This window comes from Molothrus ater, chromosome 3 (genome assembly GCF_012460135.2).
Source record: "Molothrus ater isolate BHLD 08-10-18 breed brown headed cowbird chromosome 3, BPBGC_Mater_1.1, whole genome shotgun sequence".
Taxonomy (NCBI): Eukaryota; Metazoa; Chordata; class Aves; order Passeriformes; family Icteridae; genus Molothrus; species Molothrus ater.
The window spans coordinates 52,275,934-52,296,891 of record NC_050480.2 but is presented as its reverse complement, the minus strand read 5'-3'; the positions used below and the strand labels follow the sequence as shown (position 1 = coordinate 52,296,891).

At 40.0% G+C, this 20,958-nt stretch overlaps 1 protein-coding gene across 5 annotated transcripts in view; it reads right to left on the bottom strand.

Moving 5' to 3' along the window:
* PHACTR2 (phosphatase and actin regulator 2) overlaps window positions 1-20,958 on the bottom strand; it is a 131,794-nt gene that overhangs the window by 25,782 nt on the left and 85,054 nt on the right. For 4 of the 5 annotated variants that reach the window (XM_036379818.2, XM_036379823.2, XM_036379821.2 and 1 more), the window contains exons 2-4: window positions 20,354-20,521; window positions 12,772-12,852; window positions 9,810-9,968 (exon numbers count right to left, since the gene is read on the bottom strand). In XM_036379818.2, the coding sequence (XP_036235711.1) occupies window positions 9,810-9,968; window positions 12,772-12,852; window positions 20,354-20,521 (408 nt within the window). The remainder of the gene's footprint in view (window positions 1-9,809; window positions 9,969-12,771; window positions 12,853-20,353; window positions 20,522-20,958) is intronic. The other variant, XM_036379819.2, reaches the window with a different exon arrangement.

Sequence of the window (20,958 nt, the reverse complement as noted above, 5' to 3'; positions counted from 1 at the left end):
CTCATGGAAAATATTTACCTGAAACTCTGTTCAGACTCATCTATTCTAGACCTCCAAGGATCTGCCTTTACATTCAGTATCCCAAATTAAAGTGCTGGCTTAAAACTAAATGAGGGAATGCTATTTACTTCTCTAACAAATCTCCTCAGCTTCTTTTCAAGCCTAGCCACCCTAAGAACAACAGTTTGTAAAAGTCAGATTCATGTGAACCTGAATGTGAACAGGGCTGTTCTCCCACCCACAGGCTTGCATATGGCTATGCAGCGGAAATTTTCCCAGTTTTCCCCTGGAGCAATTTATTCTTCTGAGCTGCATATTGTTTGCTCATAGCAGCTTTATTTTGGGGAACTTCCTCAGAGTATTTTTACTCTTCAGAAACAAATGAAGCTAAATAAGATAGGTTATCATTTGGCATGGAAAGGCTCTCCCCTCCTGCAGGTTCTTTGTTACACAACTGCACTTTCAAGAGTCTAGAGTTCATTAGTCAGCAGGAATTTGGTCTTTATCTAAATTGTGCTTTGCAATAGGAATGGCTCTGCAGAGTGAAAGAGGTAGCACTGAGGACCCAATAGCCACAATCTGCATTTCAGGATTTGGACTTTCTTCAGGCTAGTTCTGTAGATTACATGACTAGTGGTGGAGGGAGTAAAAGTTCCTGAGTGCATCTTTGGGCTTAGTTTCTTCCAAAAAAACCCCCCTGGTTTGTTTGTAGCCTGCAAACCAAAGAAGGGTAAGTGGGGATGACCAGGAAATTAATTTAAAAAGTGCATACCTAATGCCAGTTGTAATGTTAATGTAGGTGAGCCATTTAAAGTCAATGTATGATTTTGCAACATGATCACTACGGCTGTAAAACTTGGTGCTCCCAGGTGGAAGAGCTGAAGTTCCCAGATGGGAATTTTATCTATTCAACCAAACCAATTCTATGCCCATTTTGTCTCAAGATAACCTTCCCAAACCTTTCTGAAACTGAGTATTATAGAAGAAAGAGCATTCCATCAGAATCATATAGGCTTTGTTTGCATGTTACTGAAAACTTGATTGGGGAAGAAAGGACACAAACTAATACTGAAAAGACTTTTAACAGTCTCTTCTATCACTCAAGAGAAAACCATTTAATTTCTTGCATTATGTTCCTATTAGAGCCTCACTCTTAACACACATTAAATGGACATTCTCATCTCTCTTCTTTCCCATGTTAAAGATTCCCAAGAGATAAGCAACACATTTTAATTTTAAGATTAGTAGATGAAAAAACAAATAATGTGCTAGACAACAAAGACATTCTTCCTCTCAGAAACAAAGCCTTTCCAGCCTCTAGCTTAAGGCTTGTTAACATGAACCTAATGCATCACCTGCAGTTATTATTAGCAACATGCACACATGTGTCTTCATGAGCTGAAGGAATTAACTGTCCAGTGTCTTCCTCCTTTATTTCCAGCCTATTATAAACTAATATGCTTTTGCTAAAGCTTTGAAAGTACCATCTCATAGAAACCTTTTAAAACTTTCAAACAGATTTTTTTGAGTACAGATTCTTGTACCATCTCTTTGTTTTCCATAGAAAGACTTTGGATGGAGAAAGAAACATCCTTATTTGTTACATTTTGACCTCCTTTTACAGCAAAAGGGTATCCTTGTGAAATTCTACCTACCTTCATTCAAAGTTGAAATGGTGATATAATTCTGAAAAAGCAGGACATTTTAAAATTTGAAGTCCATTAATAATAAACAGGGCAAGAGAAGATATGATTTTGTATTTTGAAGATCCTGAAGGACATGATGATCAGAAATAATATAAGTGTAAACAATTCCTTGCTATATGTATTAACTAAAGATCCATAATGCTAAAATTTTATTTACTATTAAGAAAGAATTTAAAACTTTTTTACTTATATACCATTACTGTGTTTTGTTTCAGTTCATTAGTAGAGAAAATGTTAAAAAAAGAATGATAACCTAGAAAAACTAATACAGCATTCACCATATTCCAAAGTAATACAGTCAATCTACACTAAACTATATAACTGATTAAATAATGTACATCAGAATTTATCTTTCGAATCAGGAAAAAAGATACAAAATAAAATATAAGGCTAAGGTTTTATTTAGTTGCAAATAAACACATCCTAGTGACAACCTATAATTTTCAATTTTTCTGTAGACAAGTAACTAAAAACTATAAATGAAAAGCAAAACTGTAGCAGTTATTTACATCAAAGTTCTTGCTTGCAGACTTCATCTGTGATTAAAAACTGGCAGTTTATATAGCATTTATTTTAACAGAAATGCCTTGCCATTACTGGAACCCTACCTTTATCTAAGACAGCTCTTTTCATAGTGTTATGTACCTCATTCCAAAGATTGGCAGACTCCTGCACAACTGCATTCTACTTGCTCAGATAGTTACACCTCTCATCCAATCTTGACTGCCCCTTGATTACAGCAAACCTTCTTCTTACTCACAGCCAGGAGGAAATCTGTGGTGAAGATTATTGTCTTTGACCATATTGTTCCTCCTGGCATCTTATTAGCTTTGTTGCTTTTATCTTTGTAAGCTTCATTGTTTTATCTCACTGTCAGTCTGATTTTGCCCATGGTACAGTTTCCCATTTACTTGAGACAGAGATTTCCAGTTCCTACCTGACCAGTCCATTATATCAGCTTTTGACAGTGACAAGCCAAGTTTGAAGCAGATGCTTTTCATTGCTTTTCCTCTGCTGACCCTCAGGCTTTGTGAATATTCACTGACTGTCCTCCCTTAAACTCCCCTCTGCGGTGGTGCCAAAGCTGACAATATTTAGGCTGCCATTATTGTGCTTTTTATCCTGGTCTGGTGTCCTCTTGTTTTCCAGTGCCTAATCATAATGTCCTTTCTTTTACTGCAAGTCTATTGGAAAATTCTTGTGGTTTTCTGCATCTATGTAAGATGCTATAATAAATGTCTGGTATATACAGTAACACTGTAGTAATACAAATAACTAATAACTGCAACAGGGGCTTGATCTTGAACAGTGACAGAGATGGTCTGATGTCTGTAAATGGCTACAGATACAATTATGTTGTAATTGTACCTCCCTAACATGATTCTGCTTGAACGTGGACCCTTGCTCTTCATGCCTGCTCTTTCTTTTGCCTAAACAAGGAGGCATCTGAATCAGTTCAGACCCATCTATTTGTTCAAATCAATCCCCCAGGTACCTCAGTGCCAGCTGCAATACACTCATATTGCTGTTGTTTTTCATAATTTAGACATCTGTTCATCAAGAACTGACCTTTTAACAAAAAGTCTCTGAAACATATCAGATAGGAATATCTTTTATCCACTGCTGCCTTGATGGAAATATCTGCTGTAAAAGCAACTTGCTTATAAATTACATCTTTAACAGGAAAGCAAATGTTAATATCTCATTAAGCATTTGGATTGATGATATGTTTATAATAAATTTTCCAAATGCCAGATTTTCAACAAACCTCACTTTCAGACCAGATTTTCCTGTTTCCAGAAATTGTGATTGGGGCCAGACTCTTAACAAAGCTCTGTTCTGAGGTAAACACCTAAATGATGGTCAGAATTACAAATTACTCACTATACAACAGATCTTGTGGGGAATTGTCAAATCTGAAAGATTTTCAGAGAGATGCCAGTGTGTCACATGCACTAGAAAATCAGATTACTTATTTTTCAAACTAAAAGTGGGACCTTTTGCAAATTCTGGACCAAATGAACCTATAAAAATGCTGGGCATACTTTCAGAGGGTAGGTTGTAATACATTGTAATTGTTATACAACAATTTTCTCTTTACTTCTGTGAACTTCTAAGGAACAGTGGGCCAGAGCTTTTCTACCTGAGGCTTTTGTCCTACAGCACTGGTATTTTTGTTTGTACAACTTGTGCAGTGTCATGGAGCTACCTCAGAGAAAAGCAGCAGTGCTGCAGCACCAGTGTATGATCTCCATCAAGTGCAAAGCACCCTCCTCCTGGAGGATGAACACAACACATTGGAGAAACACTATGTAAAATGAAAGCTGGAAATAATGTATGTTTGTTGTCTTCTGCAGGATGACTCCCTGCACAATGAAACTCTGTAAGAGCTTTGCAGATCATGAGTTTCCTTTCCAGACTATGCAGAGAACTACATTTTGATTAATCAAAATCCAGGAAGCTGTCAGTCAGGAACATGGGACACAGGACAAGACAAGGTGTCTTTTGTCACTTTTTTGGACTCATTGATTGTGCTGATGCAGGTGGTCAACTCAGACAAATCCTTTCAAAAACTTCAGATTTAACCAGCTCCATTTTTTGTTCCTGCTATTACTAATAAAATTCTGTTCAAGAAAAGACCCATTCAAATTGTTAGAAAGCTTCCTTTAATTTCTACTCTAACTGTATTTCAAGGCACTGTTTATTCCTTTCTACCTGTGCCAGCATTGTCCTTTAGCCATGCTCTCTCCTGGCTGTTTACCAACTTGCAACATTCATCTAATGCACTCAGGCTCTCTCGGGCTGGGCTCTGTTTTGCTACCCTGAACCAGGACAGCTGTCTCCCAATGCTGTTTGCACTCTCTCTGCAATTTTGAATTCATCTTTCTTGAAGATGGATAAGCAGATCTGCACATCTGCAGACTTCTAGATCTTACTGACTCCATAATTTCAACAACACCAAGTGCAAGAGGCCTTATAACAGAGACAGGGTAGAGGGGGAGGGACAGGTGTGACATGTAACAGGAGAGGGGAGAAAGGGACGGGTGTAACATCTCACCTAAAGCAACCACATTCATGTGTTTTGCATTAGTTTCAAGATAAAAAAGGCTAAAAAAAACCCCTATCATTCTACATTTTTAATTTCTCAATCTTTGTGTAAGAAGTAAGCTGCTAAAAAAAAGAGAATGCCTAAGACATATTCATCTGATCTGTGAGAATCTTGGAAGGTGGAAGGCATGTAGGCTTCTACATTCTCTTATACTATCTGTAAAGATATACACAAATAATTGAATAGTTAGTTTCTAAAAAAAAGTATTTGGACAACCTTAATTCTAGAGCCACACTAGGATATGTTTCCTATAAAAGAAAAAAACTGAAACAAATAAATCAGCTTTACAAGTCAGGAGCTTTCTTCAGGCACTCAGTTTTTTGGGTGAAAGCTTGTGCCTCTCTCATCACTCTACCAGCATGAGCCAGCCCTGCTGACTTAGTGGACAGGCTCTGGCCAAACACAGCTTTATCTAGAGTAGCTTTCCTTTTAAGAATACTTGGATTCAGCCACATTTACATAGTTCAGGTGATGAATTGAAGATATACTATTCTTAGAAGAACTGGTTTTACCCAGCAAATATCTCAGCTGGAGTGAGATGCTTAGGGAGCCAGGCAAAAAAGCCCACAGCCTTTTATGTATGCTGCTCATATCAATGATCTACAGAGCTCAGGAGTGCAGGAAGCCAGCTAGGCACACAAGAGGGATGAAAGTCTGCCTAGTTTCTCACAGTGACTGGTTTGCAGGTTTAATTTTCTGAGACAAAGCAGGCTCTTGTCTGAGACCCTGGAAGATGAGGGTTACTACTTTATATTCAAACAGGTTTTGTTCTGCTTTGGGGAAATACAGAAAAGACCTCTGAGAAAAGGAACCTTGAAAGTTAGACCTTGAAGAACATTCCTTGGTAGACAAACTAAGGCATTAGAGAGCAGCTATGCATGGTTGTAAGACCAGAGTTTGTGCCTCCAACTTTCTTTTCTTTGGCTACCCATAAGAAGCCTTTTCTTTGCCCATAAGAGAAAATTAAATTTAATGGCAGATTTAAGGAGAGCAGACAAAATATAGAGGAAAGAACCTGTAAACCTAACATACTAGGGCCTGGAACCATTTCCATCTCTCATATGAGACTTAACCTCTTGGGGAAAAAATATGCACATGTAGCCCAACAATTTGTTTGGAAACAGGACTAAAAACTGTTTCCTTTATTCATGCTTACTTCAGACATGAGGAAACCTGAGAAGATTGATCTCCTGCAAATGTCCCAGGAACATTCCAGAAGCTTATGCCCTGTATCACCCACAGCACCTGTAACAGAGCTCTGGCTTTTTTTTTTCTGCAATGCAATTATTTATCAAAGCAGCACCTAACACACCTGACTGATGGTATGCAAAACAGAACTTCTTACTGTTTTTCCAGGCAGTATCTTGCTGATGGTTACTGAGCCTTTCACTTCTTCAAGCCCAAGCTAACTATGAAATCTGGAACTATCTGCAAGAATCATTAAAAGATTTAGCTTGCTCTGACAAAAAAGAGTAAGACCAAAGTTTACAAACTGAACTCAGATACAAATAAGGGGTTCCCTCGTGCACCTCTGTTCCAGACATCTTGGGAGGGTTGGAAGGAGAAAAACATCTCTGACACAGTACCTAGAGGCTTTACTATGTGCAGCAGGCATGCTGCATTGCCTCACCAGGTCCTGATATCCAGGGAGGCAAACAGAGACAATTTTCACACCTATTCTGCTGATGTGGCTCTTGATCTTGTCCAACACTGTTACAGGGGGCAGGAAGCAGAGATCCCCTTCCTTGGATCCCCTTTGCAATACTCAGACCCCACCTGGAATGTGGAGCTCTGGGCACTGCTGGAGATCCTGTATCCCTTGCAAGGCTCACAGATAAAATAGTTATAGTTTAGCTCTTTATTTTCTGCAAAAGATGCTAGTGACTTTCCTTAGTCAAAACAATAGAATTCAGAAGTCAACCCAGTGCAAGCGCAACATGAATAAAGGATCTCAGAAAAAGATTTATCTGATTTTTCAATAGCAAGGCTTTATCCATCAATCAATTAATAGCTGCTTTATGTTAAACTGTCACTTGTTTCTAATCATCCCGCCATAAAGAAGAAATTTTCTTTTAAACACCCTGCTTGTATGACTGTCATCATTACTACAAAGAGTAACAGTTACACTATTAAATTGCCCAAGAGAATTTTTTACCACATATAAAAGGCAACTGTGAGCTGATAGGCAGCAGATGGGTACACAGCTTATGGGACTGCCTGGCAGCAAGGGGAGCAGCTTTCAGGGGCTGTCTTCTTCACTTGCTTCTGCTTTACTCAATTTATATGCATGGCTGAGTCTATTGCTTGCCATGTGGATACTGTATTTCCTTAACTCATGCTGAAAAAACTCTCCTCCTTTAACTTGTTTTAACTCCTAATATATTCCACATTCTACAACCTGTTGCTGCTAGCTCTCACCATACTATCACAACGTGCCTGTACCATGTGCTCTTTTTAAGCTTTTGGCTGCTGCAGTCATCACATTTTATGAGAAGACCATTTTCAAGACCCAGTTGGACAAGAGGGCAAATAAAGACCACCACCATTTCTTAAGAGCATTTTAAAATAACAAGGCTGAGACGCATTTTTTGGCAAACTTTGATTCATTGGGAGTTGGAAATGCAACACAACACCGTGCTACTAAGCATCAGGAATTAATCCTGTCTTTGGGTCTTACAAATGTGGCAGGTGCACACATCTTCCTTCAAAATTTACACCTGAGTTCATGACTTTAGAAGCCTCACATTAGCCTCACTGAAGATGAACCTCTTGCAGCTATTACTCCTGACTGTCAGCTAGTGTTCAATCCACCTATCTCAGTTCTCATGATGGAGGGTTGTGATCTGAAGCACCAGCACATTTTTTGGTCTTAGGAGAAGACAGTGAGCTGAGTATTCCTGCTTCAGCTCTGATTTTGATGCTCTGATGAGATTTCCTAAGTGAGCATTAGCAAACCTCCACTCTGCAGCTGTTGATTCCTTGCTCTGCCAGCGGGTGTGGGTGTAATGCAAACCTACTGCATCTGCCATAAAAGAATCACTCAGGATTAATCTGTCAGGTGAGATTCTGTGGGCCTTACTCTTCCACTGAGTTCAGCAGGCTGGCTCACCTGCTTGCCTAGTGTGCTATAAATAAAGAATAACTGAAGTGTGTTCACCATGACCGTGGGGTGGCTTGTACTGGGTTTACAAAGTGTAACACTTTCTGATGCGTGGAATTGATCCTTAACACCTTTTGTGGGGAGAGTATTCTCTGCAATAAATCTACCTCCTTTTGTTTCAGGGGACTCAAGATGTTAACTCATAGCAGAACTTCACGTTTAGGTGCAAGAGGAAAGTATACTTTCAGGGGTTTGCATCTTCTGGATGCTCATATTGAGATTCAGTGAAACCTAGAATACCAGTTTTGCTAATTTTTTGGTTTTTCTTCTCCTTCCTCCATATAGTCTTAGTTTTCTGAGAGGGACTGGAGTGATAGCTATACTTTCTTTTGTACTGAATCTACTCCTGTACAGCAATCATTTTTAATTTCTCCCCATAAGGTCAAAACAATATATAGAGTGCAGAGTCTAATAAGATGTTGAAATAGATATTGGACCTCTCCTGCTTCACTGGAGTTATACATTCTGCAAAGTCAGCTAGAGGGGATTTCAGCATGGTTAGAAATGTGTATTTCTAAAATAATAAACTGTACCTTAGGAAAACTTCCAAGTCCTGACAGTTCCAAAAGGCTGTACTTAGTGATGCATAAAATAATAAGTGGTCTGATCTAACCCCAAAGTTAAAGGGTTAGAGCCATTTTAAAGTAGTTTTCCATGGCTTTTATAACTCTTTTCCCCTGACCCAATACACATCTAGTTCTAGTTGGCACCAAAAGAAAGATGTATTTAAATGTCATGACAAAGGCTAATCTTGTATTTCTGCCTTGTTGGGAGACAGGAAGTACTAGAAATCTCATAAGATTCTCCTTGCACATCTATCCACTTTTTAAATAGTCAAGTCATTTACGTAGCTCTGAGAAGAATTCAAATTTTTCTGTTAGCTGAACTGACCCTCTCAACCTCCAGAGGATCATTCATCACTAGGTAGAGTTTAATAGAAGACATTGGAAAGACTGTTCTGTCCTGCCTCCATGGCTTCAGCTAGCCATGAAGGTCTTGATCTTTTGTATCTTCTCTTTCTGCTAGGAAAATCCAATAAATGAAATACTAGTTAAGAACACTTTTAGACAGTGGAAAGAAGTGGTGCATTATTCAAGATGGTAGAGAAAGAAAATAAAATCGGTTCAAATCCTGTGATACCACAATAATCTTTACATTTTCTTTATGAGTCAAACTCAGGTAGATCTGAGTAAAGGTAGCAAAATTAAGATGGACACTGGAACTGCTAAATATTTACCAGTATTTACTAAAATTCATCTACAGAAAACCCTATAAAGTGCATTTTCCATAAATGGCCTAGTTTCTGTTTGCAGTAGTGACACAGCCCCTTGAATGTTTGTGAAGTGCTGGACTGCAAGTGTTTAAGAGTCCATGAAAACCAATTGGAATGACTTGCTGAACTTACTTTCAAAATTATAGATGGTTTTCAAGTGACTTAAACACTTTTGAACATTTCAACCCACGAGCCACTTCTACAATGATGCTGCAAGGTGATGCATATGCACTCAGTGTGCTCTTTCATAAGAGGAAAACCTGACACCAAAGGTTGGCCATGGCTACAAGGAAAGGCCCACAGTGAATTGAGAAACTGAACCTCCCTGCATGCACTGTGATGTTCAGATCATGCTTCTCTTTATTGCCTTACCACATGCACAGGAAAAGGCATGCCTACCAGTGAGGGAATACTGGTGTTTCACAAGTCTTATCTTCTCAGCAGGTTCTGCTGGCATCCTTGTGGCAGGACAGAACTCACAGCATGTATAGGTGCTAGTGGAAGAACACGTTAATATTTAAACTAGGCAAAAAACAATCTGTGAAGAATACTTTAATTTACCTTTCTGATCTTCTTTTTTTCCTTCTGATGCTGATGCTTTCTCTGATAAAGTGCCATTATTTCCACTGGCTTTGACCACATTTTCTTCCTGTATGGTTTCTTCACCAATGGCTACGGTGTGTCCATTTGAAGTTTCAAAATTTACTGTTACATCACCATCTGAAATGAAAATTAAAGAGTCATTGCCCAGTTTAACTACTTACTTAGCACCTACTTACAACACACAGAGCATCCCTCTGCTTTCAAGCTTCTGTGGAAGAAAAGCAGAAAGACTTACTGAAATGTGAAACATCAGGCTGTAGATCTGCTCTGGAAAGTAACTCTGTAAAGAAACTCTACAGGCTTTCATGGTCTTTGGGTAGACACCTCTGCAGTAGCAGGCATGGAAGTCCATGCTGGTTTCCTCCTTCATGTCTGTTCATGAGCATCCTGTTCTCTTATCCCTGCAGCTTGGTTTACACAGCAAAGAAATGTGTGCATGGACCACAACAAAGCTGTAACATGTTCCAGCATGTTCCAAAAATGGACAACAGCGGGGCAGAGTTGAAGAACTACTGTGGTGCACTCCTAGCATGTAAATAAGCCAGGAATTTGGACAGAAGTTCTCAGAATGTATGTGCCCATTTACTTCATAAAAATATGCCACAAAGACATCATACAGTCTTAAGAACCAAGGTGAAGTCTTCCTGTATCACACATCATATCAGAATTAAATTCTGCAAGTCAAATTCTTTCTCAGCTTTGATGATACTTTACTCACTTACCCAGACTAGCTCAGCTTCAGAGTTTTCCTGATTCTGAAAAAAACTTATTTCCCTATTTGTCTCTATATTGCTGAAAAGTGCTATTCTTGCTGGCTTACAGCTTTCTCTGTTCCATGCACTTTAAAATTGCTGCTGCTTTTCTTCTCTGGTAATTTCTTTCTGCAGGATTCTCTTGCTGTCAATCCAAAAAGTAAGCAAATCTACATGGCATCTCCTCTGATTCCTCCCATTGATTCCTCCCTAACTGTGGCAATTCCACATCTCTTCCTTGCTGTGTGTTATCAGACCTGGAGGTTTGGCACTTCCCTGGTTTCAACACAATTATGCAGTCTCTGTCCTACCACCTTGGGTGCCCCCACTCAGGTGATTGTTTCATTACCTTCTGCACAGTAACATCAACTTGATTTATAAAAAAATGAGTTCTGCCTTCCTAACTTTGTCTAATTTACTACAGCTGACACTTGCACTTACCTTAACTGCAACATTCAGTTTCTTCAGCTTCTCTCTTCCAGGGCTTCTGAAATCCACTCATTCCACCTCCACATATGACACTGCCACCTCATATTCACGTCTTGCTTCTGCAAACACCTCCTGCCTCCGAGTGGCACTTGCCACTTTCCACTTCATTCTTCTTCGCTGTCACTTCTTCACATTTCTTACCTCTCACTTTTCGAGTCTCCGTGTAATTTCCTTTTTAGCTTTCATCCTCATAGCCATTCCTTCTACCTTCACACTCCTCAACTGTCTTTCCTACCTCTCTATTTTTAGCACCTTCAAACTAACCCCATATTCTTTCAAAATGTCCTTAAAAATTACAATTTTCATCAAACATGAAGCACAATGTGATGAAGATAACACAGACCAGATTGATATGAGAGGAAGAAGAGAAAATTGTTCATACTTATATCCTTTTCTCATTTTGCTCAATCCTTGTAAGGAACTCAAAGTCCCATTCCTTTAAGAATGGAAGAGAGGGTAAAGGACACTGATGACCAAAGTATTCATAATTTTATCACAAATTATAGTATTTATGTTCTGACTGTAACCAACCAGAGAAGTTACCACATTTCATTAACTGTTCCCACTGTAATTACAATTTACAACCTTCAAAGGACAAGGTCACACAGGTCCCCAGTAAAGCACGTGGCAAAACCCACAACAAAGCCACAAATGGACAAACTGAGGTATGGAGAGTTTACAAGCCTTGTTTTAAGACAATGACAGTAGCAGAGACAAATGCAGAAGCCAGCTGTGCTGAACATCATAGTCTGATATTAGCCAAACTCTGTACGGACAAGGGACGTCACACATCAACAAACAGACCCTTTACTTCTAAGTATCTATGGGTATGATACAACCCATACACACTGATACTTTACTCATTCTTCAGACCACACAGAAAAATACAATTTCTTGGAGAAAATTATTTTTTGGAAAATGTGGAGTTCTTAGACTCCTTGACAAAATGACAAATGGTTTAATTTAAGCAACAGAAAATTATTTTACTCACTTGACTTTTAGCTGATCTATATTTATAAAAGATTAAGAATATTAGAGAGAATACCACTAGAAACACAACTGGATGTAGCACAGAGGTATCTACCTTGGCTTACTCATGCTTTTCAAAATGTAAATTCTGGCTAATGCCAGATACTAAAACTCAGAGCCATTTTGAAACAAGTGATTTCTTGCCCACTGTTTTATGCTGGTACCATTTGTGATTGTGGCCTGTGTGATAGCAGTAGGATCCATATGATCCCAGCACTTGTACTTTTTGATACCTGAAATGCATTATATTCATTTTTCTGCGTTCCAAAGCCCATAATTTTTCAGCAAAAATTTCTCATTTTATACTGTAGTGGCTTTAGACAGCAGACCTTGACTCAAAAACAGATTTATCACTAATGAGAAAAAAATTCTGGCAAACAATAGGCAGGAGCCACAAAAGTCACATTATTTACAGGGAGCATTAAAATACTTCAGGATATGACCAGAGGTCAGCTGGGGCACCTACGGCAGAAGCAGTTACAGAACACAAATCCTTTGACTTAACTTCAGTTGTCAGCTGGCCCAAATTACCTCTCACACTTCTCAGTTGGTCCCTCATACCTATTTATACTACATGGAAACAATGCAACAGTGGCTTTATCATACGTGTTTAGTGCTTAGTAGCTAAATTCTAGTTAATGTGTTATCACCTTGCTCAGGCATTTCCTTCAGCACTCCCCTTCTTATCAGCTCCTCTCTGCTTTGTCTTGTCGAAATCTTCCTTTCCAACACTAAAGAAAAAGCACAGTTAAGAATAGATTTATTCTCATACTGCTGATGATTGTGAAAAAAATGTAGAGAACTGATTTTATTTTATAGAAAGAGAACTCTTGTTTCCTCCAGTTCTGCAGAAGAAGTGGTCTGGGTTTTCTTGGACAGTCTCTGAAAATACTGCCTTGCAATTTCAGGCACAGAAAGTGGGGACTCATGAGCTCCAGTATCTTCAGCTCAGCAAGTCTCCTTGAGGCTTCTTTTATGGTCAATGGAAAAAGGTACTTTCAGGGTGAAATTGAACTCATCCTAGCATAGGCATTTAACATGTAAAAGTACATTTTTCCTACTGACTAGACTGAGTAGCTCAGTTGGAGATATCTTCATCTGCTTTGTACAGGTTTTGAGTAGCGAGACACAAATCCTGCTCAGAGAAAGAAACTCACAGAGTATCCCTTGTGACATGCAAGCTGTTTAAAGGGAAAAAAGAGATGTAAACAGAAACAACCTTTAACAGAAGCCAGAAAGTTGTGTTCTAAAAGGAAGTAACATCCTCATCGATTGATGCTGGTTGACTTTCATGGAAAAAAAATACAGCATCCTGTTTTTATGTCAAAAAAATCCCCAAACAACCTGATGCACAAAACCCCCAAGACCGTGGCACAAAGCATTCTAATTATTATGTTTCTTTCCCATGGGAAAATTGCTGAACAGTTTTATAGGGAAAAGCATTTACAGATGTTAGAATAGAGTAGTTCCACATTGTATCCCATCCCCAAACTGATGCAGTGATCTGGGAGATTATTGTAATGATCCACGGGACCATGGTGCATAATGTTCACAAAATGTGAGCATCACTTGTAAAGTCCTGTCTCCCCTGTTAGGAAAAGGTAGTCTCACACTTTCCCATCTTGATTCTGTTTTCATACAGACATCAAAATCCATATGACATTTGGACCGCAAGCTGAGGGCACGTGGTGAAGTCCAGCTGTGCTGGACTTCATCCTGTTAATGCTATGGGATAGGGTTATTTGTCTCATTAACCAATTCAAACACCCTCTAGGGTCAGAATAATTGCTGTATGCAGAGTGATAATACCTTGTGCAGTGTTTAATCTCACTTGTGCCAGCCCAGCTGGAGTGGCTCAGCCATACAGAGGAGTGACAGGCTCTTGGGAAGGCAGGGAGAAAGGCAGTTTGACTCTTTGGAGAAAGCTGCCCTTCATGCCCAGCAAAACACCTTTCCCAGCAGCAGGTGCTCAGCTGCTGACACAACCAGGCTGGCTGACCTCAGGTGCCTGAAGGCACCACTGCTAACAGCTTCCCACTCCCCTTCTCCATCAGTGAAGGGGATGGTTGAACAGGATGACAGAATTTGGGTTTTAGCTGGAAGGGAACTTAAACCATCTCATTCCAACCCCTCTGCCATGGCCAGGGACACCTTCTACTAACCCAGGTTGCTTAAAGACCCATCCAACCTGGTCTTGAATGCCTACAGCAATGGGACATCCAGAACATGTCTGGGCCACCTGTTCAGTGCCTTACCACCCGAAAGTAAAGAATTTTTCCTAACATCTAATCTAAACCCACCCTCTTCCAGTTTAAAGCCATTTCCCTTTGTTCTATCATTACATGCTCTTGCAGTAGTCCCTCAGATTCTGTGCTCCCTGAAGTTACAGTACCAGGTTTGTTTCTCACACTGCAAAGTGCTGGGATTCAGCAGCTCCTCAACACAGGATGCATTTCCCCATTAAAGTAGCACCCACTCCTGGCAGAAGAGCTGGAGGGAGTAAACATTTTAACCAGTCCAGTTCCAGCTACTCATGCCTGTGAGATCAAGAGCTCACAAATGCAAGCATTGCTGGCTCAAGATTGTAAGCTGGCATTAAGTCTGTGTCTATATACTGAGGTACTTTGAGGGCTCTGTCCGTTAAAGGTCAGAGCTCTGCAGCACTCACATGTGACAGCATAAAGGAGCCCATGAGTGTGGCTGCAGACTCTCAGTACAGCCAGCCTCCTTGAGGAGAGTGTGGTAGCCTGACCTCTGATCAAGTTAGGCTGCCTTGAGTCCCACATACAAATTACTCACAAGCTCTTCCAGTTTCTCCCCTGTATATTCAAAAGCATGTGCCTTGTCACACACATTGGCACAGGAACACACCCTAGGCTTGCAAAGAGTTTTTCATGTAGGGGAGCAGTCCCACAAGGACTGTTTTAAGAGAGATGGGTGGTCATGGAGACAGAGGACCATGTGGGCAGGCATGGATGGAGTGTCTTGGTCTTTCTAGAGAGCAGGTGCATTCACAAGCAGGGTGAAATCTCCTTTGACACAGCCCTGAAGGATGAGCATCATACACATGCACTTTATCCTTGTTTTGTTGCTGGCACTCTAAATAGTATTTTATTATTATTTCAGCATTACAAATATTATTTAAGGCCCACTCTCTTTTTTCTCTCTGCTTCCTTTTTACATCTCTTTTCTTGGGGACAGTGAAATGAGGTGATCTCTTACACATCTGTGGGACAATTCAATGCCACCTGAAAACAACAATGGTTTTTCCATCAAGTTAAGAACATTGGATCAGACCTTGCCCCATCAATGTCTCTCTAGTTTTAAGGATGATATATTTTTTTCAGTTCTACAACACTGAATTAACAACTGTATTGAATTAATTATCATGGGAAATGAAAATTGTCATTAAAAGGCATGAACCTCTTACACTTCAACTAAAAAACCTCAAAGCATTTCATAAATTACACAGGTTTCATAACAACCCTGAGACATAACTATCTCCATTTCACATATTAGAAAATTTGTGAACAGATAAGAAGCTTAAGTCCCAGTCCTCCATCGTCTAAAATGTTAGCCACGATTGGTGGTTTTATTTAAACTGATTAAGCTCAATTAATTCAGTTTGAAAAGCTAATTTATTTTAAACATTATTGGCCCCATGGATAGAACATAAAAAAATCAAGCTAGTGTTCACTACTAGTACCATAATTTCAATTCATACAAAGAAAAAGGCAGACTCTTAATTTGAATCAAAGTGGCAAAAATATGTCCCCTTGTGTAAGAGGAATGAGTAGCCTGTCAACTTAGGAACTTATACTGGGCATTATTTAGTTAGCCTGGACTCATCATAATAATATAGTTCATTGAAGAATATGCTATATATTTGGTTTATTTTAGATTATGCAATATATTTCACATTTATATAGTAAATGTGTAATTCAAAATACAAAAGTATTTTGTAGCATCCTGTCACCCAGAACCATCGTTCAAACATTTCCTGACTTCTGCATGCTTGACTTTGTAACTCTATCATTTTAGGAGAGCTTACTGAAACATAACAGTAGTCAAAAGTAGTTAGCTCAGCTGACTGGTTTGAGATTCTTAAAACTCTGTGCAATTAGGCTGAGTGACCAGCTGATGCTATCAGCACAAATTTTTCTGCAATATGTGTATATAAGAATGTATGTTTATCTATGTGAATATATATATATATATATATATCTCAACATGCCTGTCATATATATGATATGTAGATTTATATGTGTATATATAAAGGTGTCAAAAAAAAAATTCAACATGAACACCAACATACTGTTTCTAACTTTAAGCAATGATAAAATGTAAAGAACAATTTCTCTGTCTGTGTACATGTGTGTATTAAGATTTTTTACAGAGATCAGTCCTGACTATGAGGGTAACTGGTTATGAGTCCTTGCCTACTGAAGAGGCTGAGGTGAGGCAGGCAGGCAGTCCCCAGTCTCATGATCCAGAAGAATCAGAAAATCTCAGGTAAAAATCCTTCCCCTGCTGCAGTCAGCAGCAGAAATTGCCCTGACTTCAGGTGTAACCATCAGAAAGTATAATAAAGCCTCTATTCTGGCCTTATTCTCAAGCAGTGCAGGATAGCCTGGGAGCCCAGTCCTCAGGGAGACAGGGTGCCCGAAAGCTGGGCTAGCTTGAGGCCACTTGCTGTGGGCTAACCCCCTTAGCAAGCTGGGTGATTATCAGCTCTTTAGTGACTGCAAGCTCTCTTGGGATCTCAGCTCTTGCTTGCTAAGGTAGGTTGCCCTTGGCTGAGGCTGCAGCAGATGCAAGAGAGGAGAAGGAGAGGTCCTGGCGTTCCACAGCGATGTTTATTGGGGGAGTCTGTGAAGGGTCCCAGCGACAGCTCCTCTTCTGTCCAATGGGCTAAAGTAGGCCCCTTTTATAGGGTTAAGGGGGATCCAAACTTGACCAATAGTAAGGTTTAGGTAACACAGCCTATAGGGTTACAGAGATAAGCTTTGGGGCGGGGGTCAGGGAGACAGGAACTTATGTTGCTGTCTCAGCAGTTCCTATTGTTCGATCCTCCATGGGGCCTTACCCAGGTGCATGGGGTTTACTACAAGAAAGGATGTAAATTTATTGTATTGTATGCAGCCCTCATTTACTCCAGTAAATCTTACTCCCTTCACAAATATTTGCTGTTTTGCTCAATACAAATAATAACAACACTAATAATGGGAACAATTTACCTCAAAAAGTAGCTTCTCTCTCTCCCCCCCCTTCCTCATCCCCACAAAAAAGATTGCTTAGTGATGGTCAGCAGCTGCAAACCTCAGGCAGTCTTAAAACCCATTCTTTGACTCAAAGAGTGCTGTGAGATTCTGGATAGTCTCCAGTACTTAGTTTTGTTCTTCTAAGAGACGCTTGAGAGCATTCTGATTATTAATTTTTCTCTGACCTAGTAAGAGCTAAAATCGCCTTCTGATCCCTCTCTGTATATACTTTTGCAGTGAAGCTTTGAAGTGGCATCTACTTTGTGCCAAGACACAAACTGCCGTCTTTTCTTCCGCAGCAAAACTTCGCAGAGAGAAACCCTTGAGATGATGGCATTTTGTGTTTGTTTTTCCTTGATTCTGAAAGCCCTCTAGGCAAAAAGCATACAGCCCGTGCCCAAAGAACAGGCTTTCTGAGATAGAGCGTGGAAAACACGTTGCTAAAGGGAAAAATTCCAACCATCATTCCCACAACTGGCACAGATATTGACATCTAACATCTAAACATCCCTCCTTTTTGATGCTTGTGCTATTTGCTGTTTACAAACATCTTCCAATTGCTCCTAAGGAAAAAAGTTCTCCATGGAACATGTCCTGGCAAGGCCATAGCAGGGACCTATTTCAAAAAGCCAATTGAAAACCCAGAGAAAGTAGTGAGAGTTCCTTCCAATAGCCCACATTCTGTCTTAGAAGAAACCCTTTCTTCAGCTGCATGTGGATTTACCATGCTGCAGCCCTGTTAAGGGGGCTGGCAATAAATGAGGATCATGGTGCTCTCTCCCATGGTCCCAGGCCAGGAAATGGGCTTCCTGCATGTAAGAGGCAGGCAGGCAGGCAGACAGCTCCCACTTGGTCATGAATATACACCTCTGATTGAGTAGTGTGAGGAAGAGGATATCCTGTAGGATTTTTATTTTGAATGGATGTCTTCCCATTTCCTTCTCAAGTTAGGTAAGCAAGTTTCTTCTGCCGTGTCACTGAGCAAGCAACAAGGGGCAGCTTGCCACGTCAATGCCTCTTCTCAGTCTCCATTGGTCTCGGGTCTATTTCCTCAAGAAATACAGGGAATACTATTTTTATTCATCCCTGAAATTACCATCTAAGGCAGGATGAATGCAATCCAAACTACTTCTCAATTCAAGTTCCAGCCTCACATGAAGCACATACACAAACACAAGTGATCCCATGCACAGTTTAAAAGCAATCAGTGTCTTGAGGGACCACAACATCATGAACAAGACCAGCAAATTAAGTAGAAGGAGTATCTAAGGAGGCACTTTTGAAAATGTTGACCTTAATTTATTTGTGCTTAATTTCCTGCTGTTGTAAAAGAAATACTAGCACATGCTCTGCCTTGGTATTATAAGAATTGATGTGTCATGCTTGCAAGACTGGATTCAGGCCCTCAGAAGAAAGACAGTACAACATAAGAAATACAACCTTTAACATGAACTTACCAGATATTAGTTTTTAAAAAAATAATTGAAAAATGATACATGTGTTATTATTTAACGGCATAACATTTTAACACATGCTAATAGGTTGGGAAAGTTTAGGGAATCTCTGTATACACAGCTTATGAATTGTCATTACTCTGAAGAATTTGCTGCATATAAAATCATATACCTATCCAGGAGAAGCTGCAGAACATTCAGGGGTCATTAACTAGAAATAACTTTGCTTCAGCAATATTATAAAAGTACTGGGAAAGCTGAAGGAAACGGGAAGCGACGAAAGAGATTTCAGACTGATGGGATTTTTTTTTTAATTGCAGTAACAGAAGAAATTGTGGGGGGGTTGTTGCAGGGTATGTGCGAAAATGAAAAAAAAAAAACAGAAAAAGGAGAGAAAGAAGGATCTGAAGATCTCAGAAATCTGTTCAAAACTTCAGCTGGCATCTGGAGTGATGAAGACACCAGACAAAATGGCTTATTTTTCCTTTTTGTGTAAAAAAAAGTTTGTTTTAGAAGTTTTGCTGTCAAACCATAGAGCTCCTTGCTGTAACTGTCAGGGGTTGGTATGGGTTTAAAATGTCAAGCAGTGTTCCTCTAAGAGTTCAGGGAAGCTAGTGAAAACACTTCAGGAGACTAGAGTTGGCTTTATTGCCCACAGCCTTGGAGGACAGTAGACAGAGGGCTTGCACTGTGACAATGAATCCAAAGAGAGCTCACAGAAGCTCAGTGGACTCTAATTAGATTCAAGTTTAGGAAACCACAACATCAAATGTATGAATCCCAAGCCAGAATTTTGGGATTTTTGTAGAGAAAGTTTGGCTAGAGCAGTGACAAGAAGACACACACACACATATAGGCAGGGTGGTATTCAGTTGTCTAAACATGGATGTCTACAGCCACTTCAGATGGCCCAGGGTTTTGGAGCTGTCTGCACAGGGATGACAAATATGATATCAAAACTTCTGGGAGAGCAGCCAGGACATCCAGAGCATCTCAGGTGGCCCCAAACAACTATGTTTGGCTAACTAAATCCCAGCCTTTGATACCCCTCTTTTCAAACAGAATATAAGTCAATCACAGCATTTGATTTCAGACCTTGTCAGTGGGGAAGTGAAGGGCCAGAGCAGCCTCTGTGAAGGCAGGGGCTGCAGAGCTGATCCTCATTCTTCTGCTGGGCATGGCTATGTCTGCTTCTGCCCCAAACTTCTATCCCCACAAAGGCAAGCTTTGTTTCATAATTCAAGTCACTGACTACCAGGAGGACAGAGAGATTTTCCATGGTATTTGAGGATATGTACAGTAAACAAATCAGCTGTGTATTTTAGGGGATAGGCTCAAGACAGAAGCTGACCAAGGTTCGGTTTTTCCTTGCCAAGGATCAAATGGTTTTTCCGCATGTCAAATACCATGCCTAAATAATCCTTGCCATCTAACAAGTTGAAGAGCTTTTCAAATATTACCCTGCAAGACCATCAGAGTGTTTTCTACTATTTGCCACCAAAGGGCCACAGACATACCTGCTGATGTTTCTCTGAATTTGTCACTGGTCTTCTTCTTCCGCCATTTCCAAGGTTTAAAGATTTTGCCAATGTTGGAGAGTTTGCCCTTCCTCTTGAAGGGGGGAGTTTGGGATCCTGGGGCTGGTCCATCTGAGTTAGCAATTGAAGCCTTGTCCAAACCATCAACTGTATAAAGAAAAGAAATAAAAATAACTGAAGGATGGAAAACAAAATAGCACCCAACAGCTAAACTCCTCCACTACCAGACTGCAACAGGCTGTGTGTGCATCAACATGGATTTTTCCTGTTCCAGAAGGCAGCCCTGGGCTTCAGTGCTTCTCATCACTGCAACTGCAGCTGTGCAGAATTTGCTTCTCGTGATGCTCATCTGATGTATTTGCACAGTCCAGTGGTTTTCTATCACTACAGAAGAATTTCTTCCAACTTATGTTTGGGTGAGTTTTTCCCAATCCACGGTGAAGTTGAATAACTAGCTATCATCACATAGAAAACAAAACCCTTGCAATGTGAAAACATAAACTGTTTCTTTTGGGTAAAGTTAATCCTTTCTTAAACAAACTCCAAAGATAACTGTTCTGGCAGTGGAATGGGAACAGGTCTGT